Raw genomic sequence first — 20,880 nt, forward strand, 5'->3', positions numbered from 1 at the left:
CCTGACAATGCCTTTTTTTGCTTTCTCTCCACAAGGACGGTGTAATCTTTATTTAGGCATCTTCCAAGGTGACCACCTACTTCCTGGACTGGGATTCTGGCTCAGAGATGGCACAATCATGTAAATCCTGGTGCCTGTAAAGTTCTTGGCTGTGCAGATGCAAATATCTGACACAGATCATCTCCTCCTGCAGCTTTTCACCTTGCTACTTTGCAATCTGATCACTAGGCAGAGAGGAGACCGAGGAAATGCTTCCTTGCGCCTGCAGAAGACTGATGACACCATCTCGTCTTAGGCAAAGTCACCTGACTAGATGCCGGCTTCGATCATTTTATGAAACTAAATTGCTTAGCATAGTTAATAAAGGGCTCGTATACTGCAATACTCACCCTCAGTCTAGAGTTGTACCTGCTCCTCCACTAGATGGGACTCCTCTTCTGGCTTGAATGACAGCCAATGTCATTCAGCTTATGTCATGGACACAGCCTGGGGTCACATGACATGTCATTATGTCGCCTTCTCTCATAGTATTCTTGTGTGAGTGCCACACAGAACAGGAGTAAGGTCCATCCACTGCCACCACATGTCAATAAGAGAGAAAACCCATGGCATCATGTGGCCTGAACATTGCTGGATTTATGGGATGTATAAAATGAATTATTAAATAATTAAACGGCAAAGTGGTAGATTAGCAGCAGCCAGTGTGTGTGCAGCCAGAAACACATCCCTGGATGCAAACTGTCTGCGTCAAGGGCCGGTCAGAATCCCTAAACAGCGGTGGCACCACTCAGCCTGTCATTGATTTGTACAGGCTGCCGGTGGTGGCTGTTTGCACATTGTGTGCATTCCCCCCAACATTGTGTGATTTTCACCAGCGGCTGCCATAGATCGCCTGTCTGAATGAGCCTAAGAGGGTTAGCTGTGGTTGTCCCCTCCCCCCCCCCCCCCCCCCCCCACTTCTTTTTTGTTACCCCCCCCCCCCACCCCCATTTTTTTTCATAACAAGTGTACTTTAAGAGAGTGTTTTTTTAATGAGAAAGGATAGGAAAGTTGGGGACATGTTGTGCCTTTTGGGACGGTCTTATGCTGGATGACTTGTATACAAGCTCTTCAGCGATGTGCAAAGTGTCTTTCAGCATTGTCATCTCCATCCACCAGAGAAAGCTGCTGACATTCTGTAGGGCACTTAACCAAACTATGCTCCAGAGCTGTTCAGCCAAAATATTAAACTGACTATAAATGGAACAAAAATATTATAAGATTAACACATTTATATTCGCACCGGGTAGATTGGAGGAATAAAACATTGACTTTATTAATCTACTTAAACCAGAGCTCTTCTAAAATGTTCATTGTTCCAATATATTCCAGGCTATTGTATCTCTCCCAATAATGAAATGACCTATATCTTACATCAATCTTCATTCCCCATGGCTGAAATAATCTTTGTATCATCTCACTCCATTATATAAAACCACAAATTCCAACAGAAACTCCCCCAGTATAAATAAATAACTGAAACATAGCATTTGTATCAAAGTGAATGCCTGGTCTCTGTCTAAACATGTATACTAGAGGGGAAATATTTATAATATTCAGACTTTGATGAACAAATATAAGACCTTTCTCATTCAATACATAACGATTATACAATTGTGTTTCAAATATTACCTATTCTAATTAGTGTGTCAGTGTGGAAATCCAGACACATATAAAATACACAAGTTAATGCAGCTCTGTAATCATGAATACATCATTAAATGTATTTTTAAAACACAAGCAGTGTAAGTACCTAAATTTGAACTGGTATCAGCTTCTGTACATCCTGTACAACAGGGCTGGAGGGTGGAAGGAAGAAACAGTACAAGGTGTCAATCAGTTTATGTGCTGACAAAAACATGCTAATAGGAGCAGAAAGTGACTGAGAGATACGCTCATCATTGTACTGCTTCTCCTTTCACTGTCCAGTCACAGGCAGGGGTGGGTCCAGGATCACATGGGCTCAGAGAAAGTAAGTTAAATGATGATAGTCATCAGACTGAGGACATCTAGTGTCAGAAAAAAGTACTGCAGGGCGATTGAAAATGAATATTACAGCAAAAGCTGTGTTTTAAAAAAAAAATTTAATGGGCAATTCAGTTTCATCTTGTTATTTCTGGCTAGGGTTCTGGAAACTTTACATTCTTTAAACTTTACGTTCTGCAAACCATGTTGTAAACACTAATGACATTTAGTTTGATAAAGCACAGTGTATCATAAACAGTTGCCATGTTTTTGCTTTTGGGAAATACTGTTTTCAAAATGTTTCACCTTATTTTGCTTCATATTGCTGCTGTTCTCCTACTGTCTCTTCCAGTTGCTTCTTATCTGCGTGTGCTCCAGCATTAGCTGCACATCATTACTGTGGACCGGATTCCTGATAGTGACAACAGTGGACCATGCCCGCCCAATGTGTTTTTGTTACAGCTGCTGTAGTCACCACCAAAGGTACATCTCAAAGGGGGATTACAATGCACGAGCGTGATTGGGAGACAGCTGTCATCCTATAACAAAAAGTGCCTGAAAATGGACATTCATTAGGTAGGACTGCTCTGTATTCTTGTAATAAAGAAAATGAAGATTAAAGCTGATTTCTGGACTTCACGATCATCCCATAAGTGGCCCCCTTCCCTCCGGAGCCCCCCACCAGGGTGAATGTTATGCTTTTTTAAAATATGCGTACAATGGTGGATTGATCTCCCACCTACAATGGTGGATTGATCTGCCTACAATGGTGGATTGATCTGCCTACAATAGTGGATTCATCTCCTACCTACAATGGTGGACTGATCTCCCACCTACAATGGTGGATTGATCTCCTACTACAATGATGGATTGACCTCCTACCTACAATGGTGGATTGATCTACCTACAATGGTGGATTGATCTACCTACAATGATAGATTGATCTCCTACCAACAATGGTGGATTGATCTCCTACGTACAATAGTGGACTGATCTCCTACCTACAATGGTGGATTTATCTCCTACCTACAATGGTGGGTTGATCTCCTACCTACAATGGTGGACTGATCTCCTACCTACAATGGTGGACTGATCTCCTACCTACAATGGTGGATTTATCTCCTAACTACCATGGTCGGTTCATCCCTCACTTATAATGGTGGATTGATCTCCCACCTACAATGAAACAAATGGTAGACCTCTTGGATCCCTTGGATTATAGTTTGTATATCTCAGTTTCAGAATGACATGGAAAATGGATCTGCCAATAGTAAGTCAAAATACTTAAAGTTGAACTAAACAATTTCTAATAAAATCTTAGAGCGTCCAAGGGAATTTCTGTTAGTTATAGTGTTAGGCTGCATTCACATGCAGCTTGTATGTACGTTCTGGGATTCCAGCGGCAAGAACCTATGGATTCTTGTGGCAGGATTCCCAGATATGCTTGTTGAGATGCGGCCACTGTACTCATTCAAATTAATGACAGGGTGACAGCAGCCGCGTCTTTCAGAAGCGGTCTGCTTGTAATTGTACCATGTTCGGCTTCGGGATAGATGATTGTCCTTGGACTCATCATCTATCCCGAACATCATCATCTGGAGACCTGTTTTTTTCTCTGCTGCAGTTAAGTAACGTTTAGACATTGTGTCTCTCCCTCAGCCTGTGACTGGACAGTGAAAGGAGAAGAAGCAAACTGATAAGCTCATCCTCAATGCCCCTCTGCTCTCTCCTCCTGTAAGCATGCCCCTTGTTAGCACATGAACACTGCAACACAACTGACTGTATTGGCATTTCCTAGTCTAGAGGGAATGCAGGAGGGGGATACCCGGTCTAATGTATGTGCATACACTGACTGCATTAAAAAAAGTACATTTATTTATGTATTAATGAATACAAAGCTGCATTTATTTCTGTGATTTAAATCTGCCTGGCGGGGAGCTTTAAATGTGTTTCTTCTGCCAGTCAGACTAGGATGGCACCATTCTGTCACAGGCAGAACGTTGTACAGCACCTGTACTCTCCGGGGCTTGTTACAATCCAGGTGTTCTTTACCATATGCTTCGGGGCAATTTAATTAGTACAGCAATGAACAAAGTAAATTAACCAGTTAATTAAGGAAAGTCCTAAAGCTGTAAAGGACAAAGATCAGCAGATATATAATCCATAGGTAATAGTAAAATAAACATGCACAGGAGAAAATATGCTCCCTGTGTAACCAGATAACAGAACAGATATACCCAAAGTGCTTAAAGAGTAAGGGGGAAAAAAATATCTCTTTTGATATCAGTTCCCTGTCATCTCTGGCAGGCGGTACTAGAAGTTAATCAGGCTCTGCTGCATGCAAATGTTCTAGCAGGGAACATGCTGCGAGGTGGAGAGAACAGAGTGAACATAAAGAGGACACCTGGGGGGGGGGTGCTTGGCTCAGAAAACTGGCTGCATTTTCTCTGAATTTTGACAAATGCATCTGCAACAGCAATAAGCGTAACTTTTTGAAAGAAATGCACAAAGCATTTTATTACAGAGGCACCCTCGTTTCCTGTTCCTGGAAAATACATACAAAAACACAAATGAAAATAGGATGAAACTGCATGAAAAATGCACATAATAAGCAACAACATTGCTTTTAACCCACCTACAATGGTGGATTAATCTCCTACCTAAAATAGTGGATTGATCTCCCACCTACAATGGTGGATTGATCTCCCACCTACAATGGTGGATTGATCTACCACCTACAATGGTAGATTGATCTTCCACCTACAATGGTGGATTGATCTCCTACCTACAATGGTGGACTGATCTCCTACCTACAATGGTGGATTGATCTCCCACCTACAATGGTGGATTGATCTCCCACCTACAAGGGTGGATTGATCTCCCACCTACAACGGTGGATTGATCTCCCACCTACAACCGTGGATTGATCTCCTACCTACAACGGTGGATTGATCTCCAACTTACAATGGTGGATTGATTTCCCACCTACAGTGGTGGATTGATCTCCCACCTACAATGGTGGATTGATCTCCCACCTACAACAGTGGATTGATCTCCAACCTACAATGGTGGATTGATCTCCTACCTACAATGGTAGATTGATCTGCTACCTACAATGGTAGATTGATCTCCCACTTACAATGGTGGATTGATTCACTTGCGATGGAATGTTTTCCTACCTAAAATGGTGGATTGATCTCCCACCAGCAATGGCAAATTGATCTCCAACCTACAATAGTAGATTAATCTCCTACCTACAATAGTAGATTCATCTTCTACCTACAATGGTGGATTGATCTCCCAACTACAATGGTGGATTGATCTCCTACCTACAATAGTAGATTGATCTTTTACCTACAATGGCGGATTGATCCCCCACTTGCAATGGTGGATTGATCTCCCACCTACAATTGTGGATTGATCTTCTACCTACAATGGTAGATTGATCTCCTATCTACAATGATGGATTGATCCACTTGCAATGGTGGAATGATCTCTCACCTTTGATGGATCTCCAACTTACAATGGTGGATTGATCTCCCACCTGCAATAGCGGATTGCTCTCCCACCTTTAATGGTGGATTGATCTCCTACCTACAATTGTGGATTGATCTCCCACCTACAATGGTGGATTGATCTCCTACCTAAAATGGTGGATTGATCTCCCACCTACAATCGTGGATTGATCTCCTACCTGCAATGGTAGATTGATCCCCCCACTTACAATGGTGGATTGATCCCCTGGCTACAATGTTGGATGGATTTATAATATAAAATGGTGAATGTATCCCCCATTCCAATGGTGGATTGATCTCCTACCTACAATAGGAGATTGATCTCACATCTATAATAGTGGTGAATTGATCTCCCACCTACAATGGTGGATTGATCGCCTACCTACAATAGTGGATTGATCTCCCACCTACAATAGCGGATTAATCTCCCACCTACAATAGCGGATTAATCTCCCACCTACAATAGCGGATTAATCTCCCACCTACAATAGTGGATTGATCTCCCACCTACACTGACCAGCAATGCAAGTGGACCATTTTCTAATAACCATCAATGTAAGGGATCATTTCTACAATGACTACATATGTTAGAGGACACCACAATAATTACTGTCCACCTTTCTTTTCAGCAGTTACTATTCATTTCAAGAATATTACATTTCCAAAATACATTTTATAGGGACTTGGTAACAAAATGATCTGCCCTGGGTGCCAATTATGCTAGGAACGCCACATTACTTATTCTTTTGTGTAAAACATTCTTCAACCATAAGCTGTAGGAAAAACCCTTTATAACAGGGGTTCCCGAGGAGCCTGAAAATTATTTTATGGGTTCCTCAGGGGTAAAAAGAAGGGATAAGAAAGGCTGCCCTACAGGATGCACAAAGTCAGGACTTCGGCCTACCCCTCCCATGACAGTGGGGGCTTCACTATTTCCTTGGCACTCAGCTTTAAAAATAATACAAGTCCAAGTCAGTAAGCATATACAAAGCTAACAAAGATGATATCAAAGATACGTTGCTCATAATATTGCACTAATTCAGTACCATATACATAGCCTGCACTAATAACAGTTATCATTATTTCTGCACTTAAGCATAATCTTGATGAAACTCAGTCCTACTTACAGTAGCTAATGACCAGAAACGTGCTATTAATGTGCTATTTTCACATTATTCAATTTACCTTTCAAATCTATTATTTTTATGTCAATTTGCACCACAAACCAAGTGACATAAACGGCATGGCGGTACATTTATTTGTAATAATGTTTGTAGGTTTTCAATACAATATTAAAATAAAAACACAAACACACCTAATGAATCATGAAAAATCCTCCCACTAATCGCTGACATGAAAGATGATGAAGTGTCATTGGATTTATTCAACTTTGATGAAAGGAAGATTGGAGGTAAAGTGATACAATTTACTGGCTAACTCAGTAGATTACAAATGTGGCTTTCATCGATAGCTAACACGGTATAATGATCTGGTGACACAGAAGGCAACGTAGCTGATATTTTTGCTTTAATGCTCTTCAGTTTGGAATAGAATTCTGTTACATTTAGTTTGTATTGTTTTGGAAAATGACTAAACCTACGCCTAATATTTTGTTTCCCTATAGATCACTATTGATATCGCTTTTTTTTTCTTAATTTGTTCCCAAACTTTTTTTTAACCTTATTAAAGGATGACCCCCTGCTGTGTGACTCTCTGTTCTGCTTCCAGAACTTCTGCTCAAGGGGTGATCACTGTGCTTATCACACATTTAGGAGCGAAACTAGCTGTCAATCTAAGAGCTGGTGGGCAGAGCAGTGCTGCGGTTTACAGAGGAAGCTGTCAATCTAAGCTAGTGGGCGGAGTAGACCTGTGGTTTACAGAAGAGGCTGTCCATTTAAGATCTGGTGGGCAGAGCAGTGCTGTGGTTTACAGAGGAAGCTGTCAATCTAAGATCTGGTGAGCAGAGTAGTGCTGTGGTTTACAGAGGAGGCTGTCAATCTAAGAGCTGGTGGGCGGAGCAGCCCTGTGGTTTACAGAGCAGGCTGTCAATTTAGGATCTGGTGGGTGGAGCATTGTTGTGGTTTACAGAGGAAGCTGTCAATCTAAGAGCTGGTAGACGGAGCAGTGCTGTAGTTTACAGAGCAGGCTGTCAATCTAAAAGCTGGTGGGCGGAGCAGCGCTGTGGTTTACAGAGGAAGCTGTCAATCTAAGACTGGGTTCACACCTAGGCGTATCGAATATGCGCGTTTGTCGCGCGTAAGAGCTGGTGGACGGAGCAGCTCTGATTTACAGAGCAGGCTGTCAATCTAAGAGCTGGTGGGGGGGAGCAGCGCTGTGGTTTACAGAGCAGGCTGTTAATCTAAGAGCTGATGAGAGGAATGGCACTGTGGTTTACAGAGCAGGCTGTCAATTTAGGATCTGGTGGGTGGAGCATTGTTGTGGTTTACAGAGGAAGCTGTCAATCTAAGAGCTGGTAGACGGAGCAGTGCTGTAGTTTACAGAGCAGGCTGTCAATCTAAAAGATGGTGGGCGGGGGAACGGTGTGGTTTCTAGAGTGGGCAGAGCAGTGCTGCGGTTTACAGAGGAAGCTGTCAATCTAAGCTAGTGGGCGGAGTAGACCTGTGGTTTACAGAAGAGGCTGTCCATTTAAGATCTGGTGGGCAGAGCAGTGCTGTGGTTTACAGAGGAAGCTGTCAATCTAAGATCTGGTGAGCAGAGTAGTGCTGTGGTTTACAGAGGAGGCTGTCAATCTAAGAGCTGGTGGGCGGAGCAGCCCTGTGGTTTACAGAGCAGGCTGTCAATTTAGGATCTGGTGGGTGGAGCATTGTTGTGGTTTACAGAGGAAGCTGTCAATCTAAGAGCTGGTAGACGGAGCAGTGCTGTAGTTTACAGAGCAGGCTGTCAATCTAAAAGCTGGTGGGCGGAGCAGCGCTGTGGTTTACAGAGGAAGCTGTCAATCTAAGACTGGGTTCACACCTAGGCGTATCGAATATGCGCGTTTGTCGCGCGTAAGAGCTGGTGGACGGAGCAGCTCTGATTTACAGAGCAGGCTGTCAATCTAAGAGCTGGTGGGGGGGAGCAGCGCTGTGGTTTACAGAGCAGGCTGTTAATCTAAGAGCTGATGAGAGGAATGGCACTGTGGTTTACAGAGCAGGCTGTCAATTTAGGATCTGGTGGGTGGAGCATTGTTGTGGTTTACAGAGGAAGCTGTCAATCTAAGAGCTGGTAGACGGAGCAGTGCTGTAGTTTACAGAGCAGGCTGTCAATCTAAAAGCTGGTGGGCGGAGCAGCGCTGTGGTTTACAGAGGAAGCTGTCAATCTAAGGCTGGGTTCACACCTAGGCGTATCGAATATGCGCGTTTGTCGCGCGTAAGAGCTGGTGGACGGAGCAGCTCTGATTTACAGAGCAGGCTGTCAATTAAGAGCTGGTGGGGGGGAGCAGCGCTGTGGTTTACAGAGCAGGCTGTCAATCTAGGAGCTGGTGAGCGGAACGGCACTGTGGTTTACAGAGCAGGCTGTCAATCTAAGAGTTGGTGCGGGGAGCAGTGCTGTGGTTTGCAGAAGAGGCTGTCAATCTAAAAGCTGGTGGGCGGAGCAGCGCTATGGTTTACAGAAGAGGCTGTCAATCTAAGAGCTGGTGGGGGGAGCAGTGCTGTGGTTTGCAGAGTAGGCTGTCAATCTGAAAGCTGATGGGGGGAACAGCACTGTGGTTTGCAGAGGAGGCTGTCAATCTAAGAGCTGATGGGGGAACAGCACTGTGGTTTACAGAGGGGGCTGTCAATCTAACAGCTGGTGGGCAGGGCAGCTCTGTGGTTTACAGAGGAGGCTGCCAATCTACAATCTGCTGGGTGGAGCAACGCTGTGGCTTACAGAAGAGGCTGTCAATCTAAAATCTGGTGGGTGGAGCTACGCTGTGTTTTACAGGGGAGGCTGTCTGAATTTGTGTTGGCTTTTTCTTTTGCACAAGCCAGGCCATTGAGGTTAAGACAAAACAGCAATTGATCAAGGCTGTGATTAATGCTTCTACATTTTATTTATATGTATAATGCATGGGTTCAAAAACACTTGAACACAATGTCTCAGGTGGAACAGCTGTGAACCTTTTATCTCCTAGTCTTGAAATTTCCCTTTAATGGTCATTCCTGTATAAGCAGGGAACTGAGCTGTGCCTATCACAATTTGGATGTGGTCACTACTCTGTCAGGTTTCAGATTGAGTGTCAGCAAGGAACCATTCCTGCCGACAGATTGTTACAAATTCAGCTGGGGTCGCTGCCTGCCCAGCATGGTGCCAGAACATAACAAAAAAGGGGGTGTGGCTGGGAACAACAGTGAGTTACCTGACACTGGGGCACAGGGCAGGGAGCAACATATGATCAGATATAAACCTCTTGCTTCCTCTGGGCTGCTATTAATGGCTGTAGTCAATGGACCTGATTTACTTAGGTGTCAGTGAAGTGATCCTGTGCTAGATTTACTGAAATGTCAATCATCCAATCTTGTGCAAGAAACGAAAAAAACACAACTGCCTCTTCACATCATTGGATTTTAAAGTGAGTCATGTTAGTTACCTGTAAAAGCCTCCCTTGTGTAGACATCCAAAAGCCCTGAGACTTCTGCTGGGCACCACCATCTTTTATGTGATGTCAGCAGACCCTGTCACTTACATAACACTCTATAGTATTCCCCTTTGATCCTCCCCCAGCAGCTACAAAAAAGTTTAGGAAGAGAGGTGAAGGAAGTGTTGGAGGAGCTGGGCCAGCAAAGACAGTAATTAGACAATCCAAGAAGTGGGGATGGCTATGACATGCAAGGAGGGAGGGGGGCTGTGTTAGGAAATTTACTCAATTGTCAGATTTTCTAGCAAGTTTAGGTTATAACCTTCCTTATTTAGGTTATAACCTTCCTTATTTAGGGTTATAAGGAAGGTTAGTGTTACAGGGAGGGTTAGGGTTATAGGGAGGATTAGGGTTATAGGAAGGATTAGTGTTATAAGGAGGATTAGTGTTATAGGGAGGGTTAGGGTTACAGGGAGGGTGAGTGTTACAGGGAGGGTTAGTGTAAGAAGGAATTTTAGGGTTAGAGTTACAGGGAGGGTTAGGGTTACAGGGAGGGTTAGTGTTAATGGGAAGGTTAGTGTTATAGGGAGGGTTAGTGTTATAGGGAGGGTTAGGGTTACAGGGAAGGTTAGGGTTACAGGGAGGGTTTGGGTTACAGGGAGGGTTAGGGTTACAGGGAAGGTTAGTGTTATAGGGAGGGCTAGTGTTATAGGGAGGGTTAGGGTTATAGGGAGGGTTAGTATTATAGGGAGGGCTAGTGTAATAGGGAAGGTTAGGGTTAGATGGAGGGTTAGGGTTACAGGGAGGGTTAGTGTTATAGGGAGGGTTAGGATTACAGGGAGGGTTAGTGTTAAAAGGAGGATGAGTGTTATAAGGAGGGTTAGGGTTATAGGGAGGGTTAGGGTTACAGGGAGGGTTAGTGTTACAGGGAGGGTTAGTGTAAGAAGGAATTTTAGGGTTGCAGGGAGGGTTAGGGGGAAGGTTAGGGTTACAGGGAAGGTTAGTGTTATAGGAAGGTTTAGGGTTACAGGGAGGGTTAGTGTTACAGGGAGGGTTAGAGTAAGAAGGAATTTTAGGGTTGCAGGGAGGGTTAGGGGGAAGGTTAGCGTTACAGGGAAGGTTAGGGTTACAGGGAGGGTTTGGGTTACAGGGAGGGTTAGGGTTACAGGGAGGATTAGTGTTATAGGGAGGGTTAGTGTTAGAAATATTGGCTGGATTAGGCCCCATTTACACTGAGCGGATTGCCGCGTGATTTCCGCCGCAATATTGCGCATTTTTGCCACGCGATATTGCGAGAAGTCGCCGCCCAATCATTTTTAATGGAGCTGTCTTAATGTACAGCTCCATGTCGCCCGTCGCGGTCGCAAGTCGCGTCTGCAGGACCTTTTTTTTCAGCGGATGACACGTGCGATTTTTCTATTTTTTAATGCAGCCCGACGGTGAAGGTCGCGCTACCGTGGCCCCGAAAGTAGCGCTATCCCGGCTGCGCGTATCAGCTCCTAAAGGTATGTCGCTCAGTGTGAATGGGGACTTAGTGTGACAGGAGGCTTGGTGTTAGGCATTGCTCTCTGCAGCAGCACCTCTGTGCTGAAACAACCAAGTGCTGATGGCTAATATCTCAGAATAAATCTGACCCAGTGTAGGAATCAGTAACTCCTGTTCGCAGTCATTGATCACAGTCAGTTGACACTGATCAGTAACCCTATTAGGGTGTTCTGAAATCCGGCTTATCCCAGTGATAATTACAGCCAGTGATTTCAGATCTAAGCAGCACTAGCTGTGATGATCTGGGAGTACATTTTTCAGCTGGTGTGTCACCTGTAACCTGTTGCCAGCTGCAACCCAGCCCCGGGGCCCGATGTGCTCTTATCTGTGTACATTGCGGACCTGCCCCTCATCGTGCTGATATCAGGAGTGAATGGGAAGAATCTCCATCCGATGTCTTATCTGTGGCCGAGCGTCCCCGAGCGCCAGTCTCACCCGCAGCCTGAAATTCCAAGCTCTGTCACTACTACATCCCCGCCCCTCCGAGACCGCTGCTCATCTGCTGCCCCAGCCTGCCCGACGATTGGTCGCTCCCCTTTATACATTTGCATAGCCACGCCCCCTATGTTGATTGCCCTCTCCGCTGCTCGCCTCTTGCTATAATGCAGTGCGGGGCTCGGAGCTGGCTGGGAGACTGCTCGCTGCTGCTGCTGCTGCTGGGGGAGAAAAATTGCACATTAGCGCAGGATTCCGGCTGCATTTCGCTCATCAGAGGGTGAAGACGGATTGGCAGAGCCCTTGGAGGGGTCGTTCCGTGCGAAGAGGAGGCAGAGGTGCAGCAGAGATCCGTCTTTTTTTCCCTCCTCTTAGTTTTAGTGGTGCAGTATGAAGTGCAGTTATGGCAAGAAGAGGTAAGACAGCTGTGAGGACACTGGAAGATTTGACCCTGGATTCTGGTTATGGTGGGGCTGCCGATTCCATCAGGTCCTCCAACTTGTCCCTGTGTTCAGATTCTCACCCGGTAGCTTATGCCCATGGAGGAAACTGCTGGCTTCTAACTGACTCCATGCACAGTAGACACAACAGCTTTGACACGGTCAATACTGTCCTGGCTGAAGACTCCGAGGTCCTGGACTGCTCAGGACAGTGCTCCAGGCTGCCTGACCTTGAGGAAGTCCCCTGGAGCCTTGAGGAGGTGGAAGCTCTCCTGAAGAAAGAGCAGATCCTGACTGGCGCCAGCAGAGATGCCCTTTCCAAGCTGTCCACCCTGGTCAGCAGGTCCCTGGTCCGAATCGCCAAAGAAGCTCAGCGGCTGAGCCTTCGCTTTGCCAAATGTACCAAGTACGAGATCCAAAGTGCCATGGAGATTGTGTTGGCCTGGTCTTTGTCTTCTGCCTGCACCGCCTCGGCCCTCGGCGCCCTCTCCCTGTACAACATGAGCACGGGGGACCGGCTCAGCCGAGGCAAGTCCGTCCGCTGCGGCCTCATCTTTTCCGTTGGGAAGTTCTACAGGTGGATGGTGGACAGCAGGGTGGCGCTGAGGATCCACGAACACTCTGCCATCTACCTAACGGCCTGCGTGGAGACCCTCTTCAGGGAGATCTGCAAGAGGGTCCTCGCCATGCCTCGCCCCGAAAAGGAGAACGAGGCACCCAACTTTACAGCGGAATCCTTGGAACAAGCAGTTAACAACGATTCGGAGCTATGGGGTTTACTTCAGCCTTACCAGCACCTTATATGCGGTAAAAATGCAAGTGGTGAGTAGTAGAGCAAAAAAAAAAGCCAATGTTATAAAATTTAAGAAAAAGAGGGTTTTTACTCATTGGTATTCAATGCTGTCCTTCAATGTTTCTATGTAATGTTCTGCAAACCATTGATAGCCTTTCAAGGGTTACACCATATTCATTATTGGATGATCCATTTGGTATCTGCTGTATGAGACCATCCATATATCATAGTTATTTTGACTTATATGCTGTTGTTTTGTTATAATACCTTATAGAGTATGCCCTGCAGTACCGATGGATGTGTAATCGATTTTATAGCATCCTACACAACTGGCCTGGTTGAGGAACATGGTGTAAAGAGCAATGGTCAGTGGCAGCCAATCATCAATCACCTTTCAACAGGTTAACTCAGCCACAGATTTAAGACTTACGTCAAATCCTGGCTGAAAAATTTCACTACCACAAGACCTGCCCCATAGGTGCATGGATGTCAAAGCTCGTATCCCACTCCACTCCTTTCTTTAGGAAAGATAGGTTGATACCCAAAAATGCCATACCATCCGATAGCCATTTGACAGGTGACATTCTTGACAGATGGGTTGCAGTCGTTGGTGGGGCCCAGGTTTTGCCAATTCTGGACGAACAAGGCGGTTACCCCAATGCTCTAGGTACCTTTAGAGCGGGCAGGCTAGTGAAACGTGATTTCTGATTGGCTGGGATGGCTTGATGCACTTGATTGCTCCTTAAACCGTGCGCTTGCATGAGTCCCTTTGGATCATACCACCAGCTCTGCGCCAGGATGAGCAAATATATTAGCAATTATATCAGCAAAACACTGTTCCAAATCTTCCTGCCAAATACTCTCCTTTCCTGCAGATTGACGTGAAACAAATCTTAATCTAGAAAGAGGAGTACATCTTCACAGATAACAGGGCACATCCATGGTGCCAAACAACTGACCTTGATTGCGTCAATGCGAATATGAACTGAATTCAATATTTTTCAGCAGGGCTCCTGGGCTAACTGAATACATAGTGGTAATGAGCCTGTGCCTGCATGGATAGATGGCTGGATAGGGCAGTCCATTACAGGCTCCCTGTTCAGAAGCATCCAGTGACACCTGTACAGCAGATACTGTCACTCATGCATTGCTTCATATTTATTGCTGAATACCACTTATTTGGTCCATTGTGGGTTTCTACAATACTATCAGCAAGCCTTCTCTCCAGGAAAGCAAAGCAGAGCTTTCTCTTCTGTAGCAGTGTATGGATCTGGGGGGTCTGCTGCGGCTGCTGCAGCTGGGGGCTCTTCCTTCATGGCAAGATGTTAATGATTTCAAAGCTTGTTTACTTGCGCTGGTACATTGAATCCATGCTGCATCCATTTTTCCAGCTCTGTCCGTTGCATTCAGCCTGTGGATTGGGGGTGTGTGTGCCCCCCCTTAGTCTTTACGCAATCAGATGTGTATTTTACATTACGTTGTCAGCGTTAGGTTGGATGTGTCTAAAAGTGTGTCTTCTGCAGTGTGTCAAGCTTGACTCTCAGTGTGCTCCTGTGACACTGTACCATGCTACTGAATATGTTGGCGCTTTTTGAAGATGTGTCTTGTTTTGCTTTTCAAGTCAGCAGCTTTCAACCACCCTGCACCATATGTGCAATGCTGTTTAATAGGGATTGGTTAATGGATAGATGTTAATGGATAGATAGATAGATAGATAGATAGATAGATAGATAGATAGATAGATAGATAGATAGATAGATAGATAGATAGATTGTACATACATTATACAGATTTATACATAAACAACCAACACAGAAAAAGAGAAAAATAGATAGAAACAGAAACTACATTATACACACATATACAATACAAATCACAAACACATTATATACACATAAATGCAATATAGCTTGTATAATAAAAAAAAAATAACATGACTATATACACATACACACACACATAACACACATACATGTACACATATATAATACAGTGCTACCACACACACTATACAAATACAAGCACACATACGCAGTGTACTATACACACACTTGCAATTCCAGCACGCACATCTGTAGCACGGTGCATAGTGCATACACCTGCTACCCAGTACACACAAATATGTAGAACAGTTTATCTTCACATGCAAAGACACAGGCACACAGCAATATTAATACCCAGTATTGACCCACCAATCCTAATACAGCGATCTATCACCACCAATAGAGGCTTCTTTAATCTAATCACCAAGACAATGACTATCGATTTACAATTCTGTAAGTGCACACACAAATACACATATGCATTCGTTGTCGGTCACCCTGCTGTTTGCTGTGACCACAGCCTCCCCAGAAACAAGCGGTCATGGTACGTATAGTCAGCCTGGAGCACGTCATGTCCCTTGCATTGATATATTATACCTGACACATGGATTATTGATGCTCATCATTGTGCTGGGAGCATTGAACGTGCACCATGTGGACTGCTTGGAAATGGTTAGATTGCAGTATCACCTGACTGATGATGCATCTTCCAGCGCAATAGAGTAATATGTTGCTGGTTTAAAGGGTTAGTCTGACTTTGAGTTTCTTGTAGGTGTCGGAGAGTCATACTACCTACTAATTCTTTTTAGGGCAGTCATAGATTGGTAAATATTGGACAGGGAATGACATTTGATAAGACATTTGGCCTTTCTTGGAAAGTGTCAGCATCTGCTGCGTTGTATTGTATGGCCTAGCCGGTTGGAGGAAGTGGTATGTGTGTATGAAGTACTTCCTCTGTTCTTCTTAATGAGTGTTGTGTTGGAACTAAAGGTGCCCATACACCTTACGATTATCGTACGATAACCGTATGCGATCGCGTTTTCGTCCGATAATCGCAAGGTGTATGGGCAGTGTACAACCGCAAATACTGTACAATCGTACGACTTTTGACTTTCAAGCATGTTTGAAAACTTTGGTCGATCGTACGATTTTCGCAAGGTTAGTGGTGTTTCCGTACGTCAAAAATCGTACGATCTACACTGCTCATGCGTAAACAAAAATATGTGCGGTTGATTACTGCAATTCGTCCAGGTGCTTTTCTGTGATTACGGATAATTGAACCTTGCGATAATCGGGGCATGATGGGGCCGCCGTACGACAATTGATAATCTTAAGGTCTATGGCCACCTTTATACAAGGCTGAGGAATGGGGCAGAGCTCAGCCGATCATCAAGCACTAGTACTGTTGAATGAGAGAAAGAGGAGTGAGACACATACCCCACAATACCCAGTACTGGATATTTTCATTGTGGACGGAGTGAAGGAAGGGTGAATGTGTCCCATAGGTGAAGGGGACATTAAAGCTAACTTTTTGATTTACCTTGCATGGACAAAGACCCAGTTTGCTTTAAATCTACCTTAAAGTAGTATTCTGGGAATGGGGCAGGCAACCATCATTATCAACATAACATTGATCTCCCCCGTCCAGAGATCTTTTTTTCCTTCACAAAATGGATTTTGTAAAGGGTCATTCAATTTAAAACTGATATTTGTTTCTGGAAGATTCCTAAAGTATTCTGCTGTTGGTCTTCAGATCCCAGATAAACGCAAGCACGCTGTCCTTTATAGAGTGGTTCTAGTTTGCCCTTTGACAATTACTTGTTTCTTGTTATGGAGAACGCAACAGAAGGAGTGGGAATGCCACTCCTGGGAAACCCAATTTTTTTAGTTGGCCAGAAACAGAGACAGGAAATATTACAGTGAGATCTTGCCTTCGGGATATCCCAAGCAATCTAGGGAGCCAACGAATGGTGTCGCCCACCAGCTTTCACCAATACCTGAAATTCAACTTTTGAATGCATTGACTCCTTGAGGGTTCTTCGACACAGGCACCTGGGGCCATGCAACTTAAAAGTCAGGTAGATTTGCCTGACCTGGAGCCACAGGTACTATTTTATGTATCCCATTGTATTCCATTAAAATCTGTAGAGCTGCAGCTAACGATTATTTTCAAAATCGATTAGTTAGCCGATTATTAATCTGTGAATTCATGCTGACACTGTCCTTCCTTCCTTCAAGCTCGCTCCCCAGATGGACTACAATCCCAATACAAATTAGTAACTTAAACAGGAGATTGTAGTCCATCACAGGAGCGAGCTTGGAGCGGTGGCTACTTTACAACACACAGGGACCATGGGGAACAAAAGTAGCCACCCTCCAGAAGGAAGGACAGTGTCAGCACCAATTCAGAGAGGATTTGAGGATCTACAGCCGAGTGATACACAAATAATCTACATTTTTGTTAATAGTTAAAAGTACTTGAATGCATTTTTTACATGTAACTCTTGAGTTTGGTGTCACTTTAAAGATATATGCCCCTGGAAGCAGACTGTCAGCCTCTGGGGGTTGCATGTACTCGTGACCGTGTTTAGGCAACTACTAGTGCATTCCTGCCTACAGCCACATGCAGACATTAATTTCTGTGGGCAGCTGTACTCCACCTGTGGGCCCCGTGTGGGAAAATACCCCCCGAGATATATGTTGTATAGCCTCAGCCATCCGTGTGCACGAGCCCTAAAAGTTCCCTAATCCCCATTCAGCCAAAAAGTATGAGCAAAAGGTCAAAAAACTCAGTTAAAGCAAATTTCATTCAGCCAGCCTATTGCTGACTTGACTATATGCTGATTTATTTGGTTGAGGTTTAGTAAAAACATTGTTTCACATTTGTGGGCGGGCGTGAGATATGTGTACAGTTAGCGTGTACGATACTGACATTTGAGCAGTTGAGTAGGGGGAACCAATGAAAGGAACCTTTAGTTAAAGCTGTCTGTGAGTGGAGTAGAAAAACCCAGTGGACGGCTAAAAAAAGCCCTGAAAAACAAACGAGAGGGAAAATACCATAACATACATGAAATAAGGCGAGTACAAAGAACAAGCACACGCTATGTTCACATGTCCCTGATGACCAGAGCTTCTGAGACATACGGAGCCTTAGTAATTCTTTGACTCATCAAAGGGAAGCTGGCTCATTTATATCTGTATTTGTCTGGTCTTTTTTATATCTTTTTTTAAAAGGGATACATAGTTATTTTAATGGTTTTGATATCATTTCCAACTAATTTTCAGTTTTTGGTAGATGTTGGAGATCTGAACCATCTTAGAGTGTCTGATATCTATTTGTGACTCTACTGGTAAGATTTCTATGATGGGTTCCGGGGTCTGCACATCCACTGTTGCCATTATTAAGGGTCCCGCCTTCCCGCCTAAATCCCTGCTGGATTTATTACTTTTTGAAATGATGAAGAATGCAACAGGAACACGCAAAGGTGGACAGCAATACCGAAAATGCCCTGGTCCTGGAATCTGTAGAAATGGCAGATGTTCTTACTGTTGGAGTGGCCAAGACATATAAGAAGCCAGCGGTTGATTCTGCCCACCATGCACCGGAAACTAAAATAGCAACTTTGTCACTAGGTGCCTTGTCCCCTCCTGCTCTCTGTAGCTCGTCTTCCAGCTCCTGCTTCACCGCTGTTTCCCAAAGTGACAAAAAACCAGGGAACGAACCACATTGTGTCATTTATGGGAATTTTAAAATGATGAGTCTTAAGCAAGCAAAGTTCTACAACAGAGCGAAGAATGGCGGAGTAGTGAGGAGGGGTAGCCAATAATTGATCTCTTTTTTTAAACTTTTTTATTTAGTTTAATTTTTTTTGTGTTTTACATATTTTGTGATACATCCCTTGTGTTTTGTCATATACATTCCAAATTTCTGAGATGGAAAGGAAAGATGTTGGCCATATACCAGTAAATGCTAACAAGAGAATATGGTTCTCTTTCGAGAAACTCTATTCATTCCAAATCCAAATGTTAAAAGAGAACTATGAGGCGAGTGAAAATCACTCATCCTCATAGTTCTAGCCGACCTGTGACAATGAGACTGTCACAGGTCGGCTCAATAGATCGGGAAGTGAGCGAACACATACCGTCGCTCACTCACTTCTCGATCCTGTCCCTGCAGAGAGCCATGACTGTCACTCACGGCTCCCTGCAGCTATTGCCCTTCCCCTCCCCGATCCTCCAGCACTGGGTGGATCCAGATAGTAGTGTCGGGATCCGTCCTGGCTGTGGCGTCTCAGTATACCGTGAGCTGCAGCTTGCGGTATACTGAGCTTTGGGTGACGGGAGGACGCTAGTTTGTGTCCTCCCGTTACCCTTAGGAGAACTATGGGGAAAAGCCCTGGCCCCATAGTTCTCATTTAAAATCAAATACACTTTTGAATGACATCCTACAAGTCTCTGATGACATTATCGAATGTTTTGACAATTGTATAAACGTTCGTATGAAAGTCTACCAGTGTATGGCCAGCCTAGGGGTAAAAAAACTGTAGTGGAACATTGCTGCCATGCCACATTCCCCTTCATATGTCATACACTCCCTCTGAAATTTTGTATAACCAAAAAAAAAGACACATGCAATTAAATCCATCATGTTTCTGAGGAGTTAAAGCAGGGGTGGGCAACTCTGAACCTTCTGCTTTTGTGCAACTACAAATCCCATGAGGTAAAAAACTTTAGAGAAACAATGCTGCCATGCCACATTCCCCTTCATACGTAATACACTCCCTCTGATATTTTGTATAACCAAAAAAAAAAGACTCACATGAAATTAAGTTATCATGTTTCTGAGGAGGTTAGGCAGGGGTGGGGAACTCTGGCCCTTCAGCTTTTGTGGAACTACAAGTCCCTTGAGGCATTGCAAGACTTAGAATTACAGGTATGACTCCCAGAGGCAGAGGGATGTTGGAATTTGTAGTTAAAGCACAGCTGGAGGGCCGGAGTTGCCCACCCCTAAGTTAAAGCGTCCAACCAAAACTTCTTTTTAGTGTTGAATAGAGTGGGGGAAATCTGCAACAGTTACACAGAGAGCAATAAAAAAACCATACAGCGGTTCTGGCTTCGTCCTACACTTCTGAAAAAAATTATACTTGCTGTGTTGCTATTGGAGATTTCCCTTCACTTCCTGTTTGTCATTAGAGAAAGAAGGGCCCATTTGGACCTTGGCATTCTAATGCATTGCATTAAAGCAACCCATTTAATTTAATGGGCTGGCAATGCACTCAAACGTCCCAACAACAAGAACATGCACCAATTTTGCCAACACAGCGCACCACAACACACGTTAGTGCAATACTGTGCATTGTGGTGTGATGCAACGCATCTGCATTGGAGCTGCATTGCCTTAGTGTGTTGGAGTGCCATTCAGAGTGAACGCATCTAAGGTGCATTAACATGCATTGCAGAAATATGCACATTACCGCACTGCACTACGGCTGTTAATAAGGGGAAATCTCTCTAAGGCTACATTCACAGAAACGACACTTACCTCGAGCGGATCCGCGCGGCACGGATAGCACGAATGTTCGGGGTGACGTTCCAGCGACGATCGCGCGACCTTCACCGTTGGGCTGCATGCAAAAATAGAAAAATCACGTGACATCAGCGGGGAAAAAGGGTCCCGCACAAGCGACAGCGACGAGCGACATAGAAGTTCTAACCCTTCACCACTCTAAATAAAAAAACATTGTGGCTGAATATATATATATATATA

General features: G+C 44.4%; 1 protein-coding gene across 2 annotated transcripts in view; it reads left to right on the top strand.

Annotated features, from left to right (window-relative positions):
- Nucleotides 1-691: 691 nt before the first annotated feature.
- The window catches only part of BTBD11 (BTB domain containing 11), a 221,858-nt gene continuing 201,669 nt past the window's right edge, over nucleotides 692-20,880 (top strand). For both annotated transcript variants that reach the window (XM_018558172.1, XM_018558181.1), the window contains exons 1-3: nucleotides 692-701; nucleotides 10,247-10,250; nucleotides 12,405-13,319. In XM_018558172.1, coding sequence (XP_018413674.1) covers nucleotides 12,461-13,319 — 859 coding nt within the window. In that variant the 5' untranslated portion in view covers nucleotides 692-701; nucleotides 10,247-10,250; nucleotides 12,405-12,460. The remainder of the gene's footprint in view (nucleotides 702-10,246; nucleotides 10,251-12,404; nucleotides 13,320-20,880) is intronic.

This window comes from Nanorana parkeri, unplaced genomic scaffold (genome assembly GCF_000935625.1).
Source record: "Nanorana parkeri isolate BGI_ZX_2015 unplaced genomic scaffold, ASM93562v1 scaffold14, whole genome shotgun sequence".
NCBI lineage: Eukaryota > Metazoa > Chordata > Amphibia > Anura > Dicroglossidae > Nanorana > Nanorana parkeri.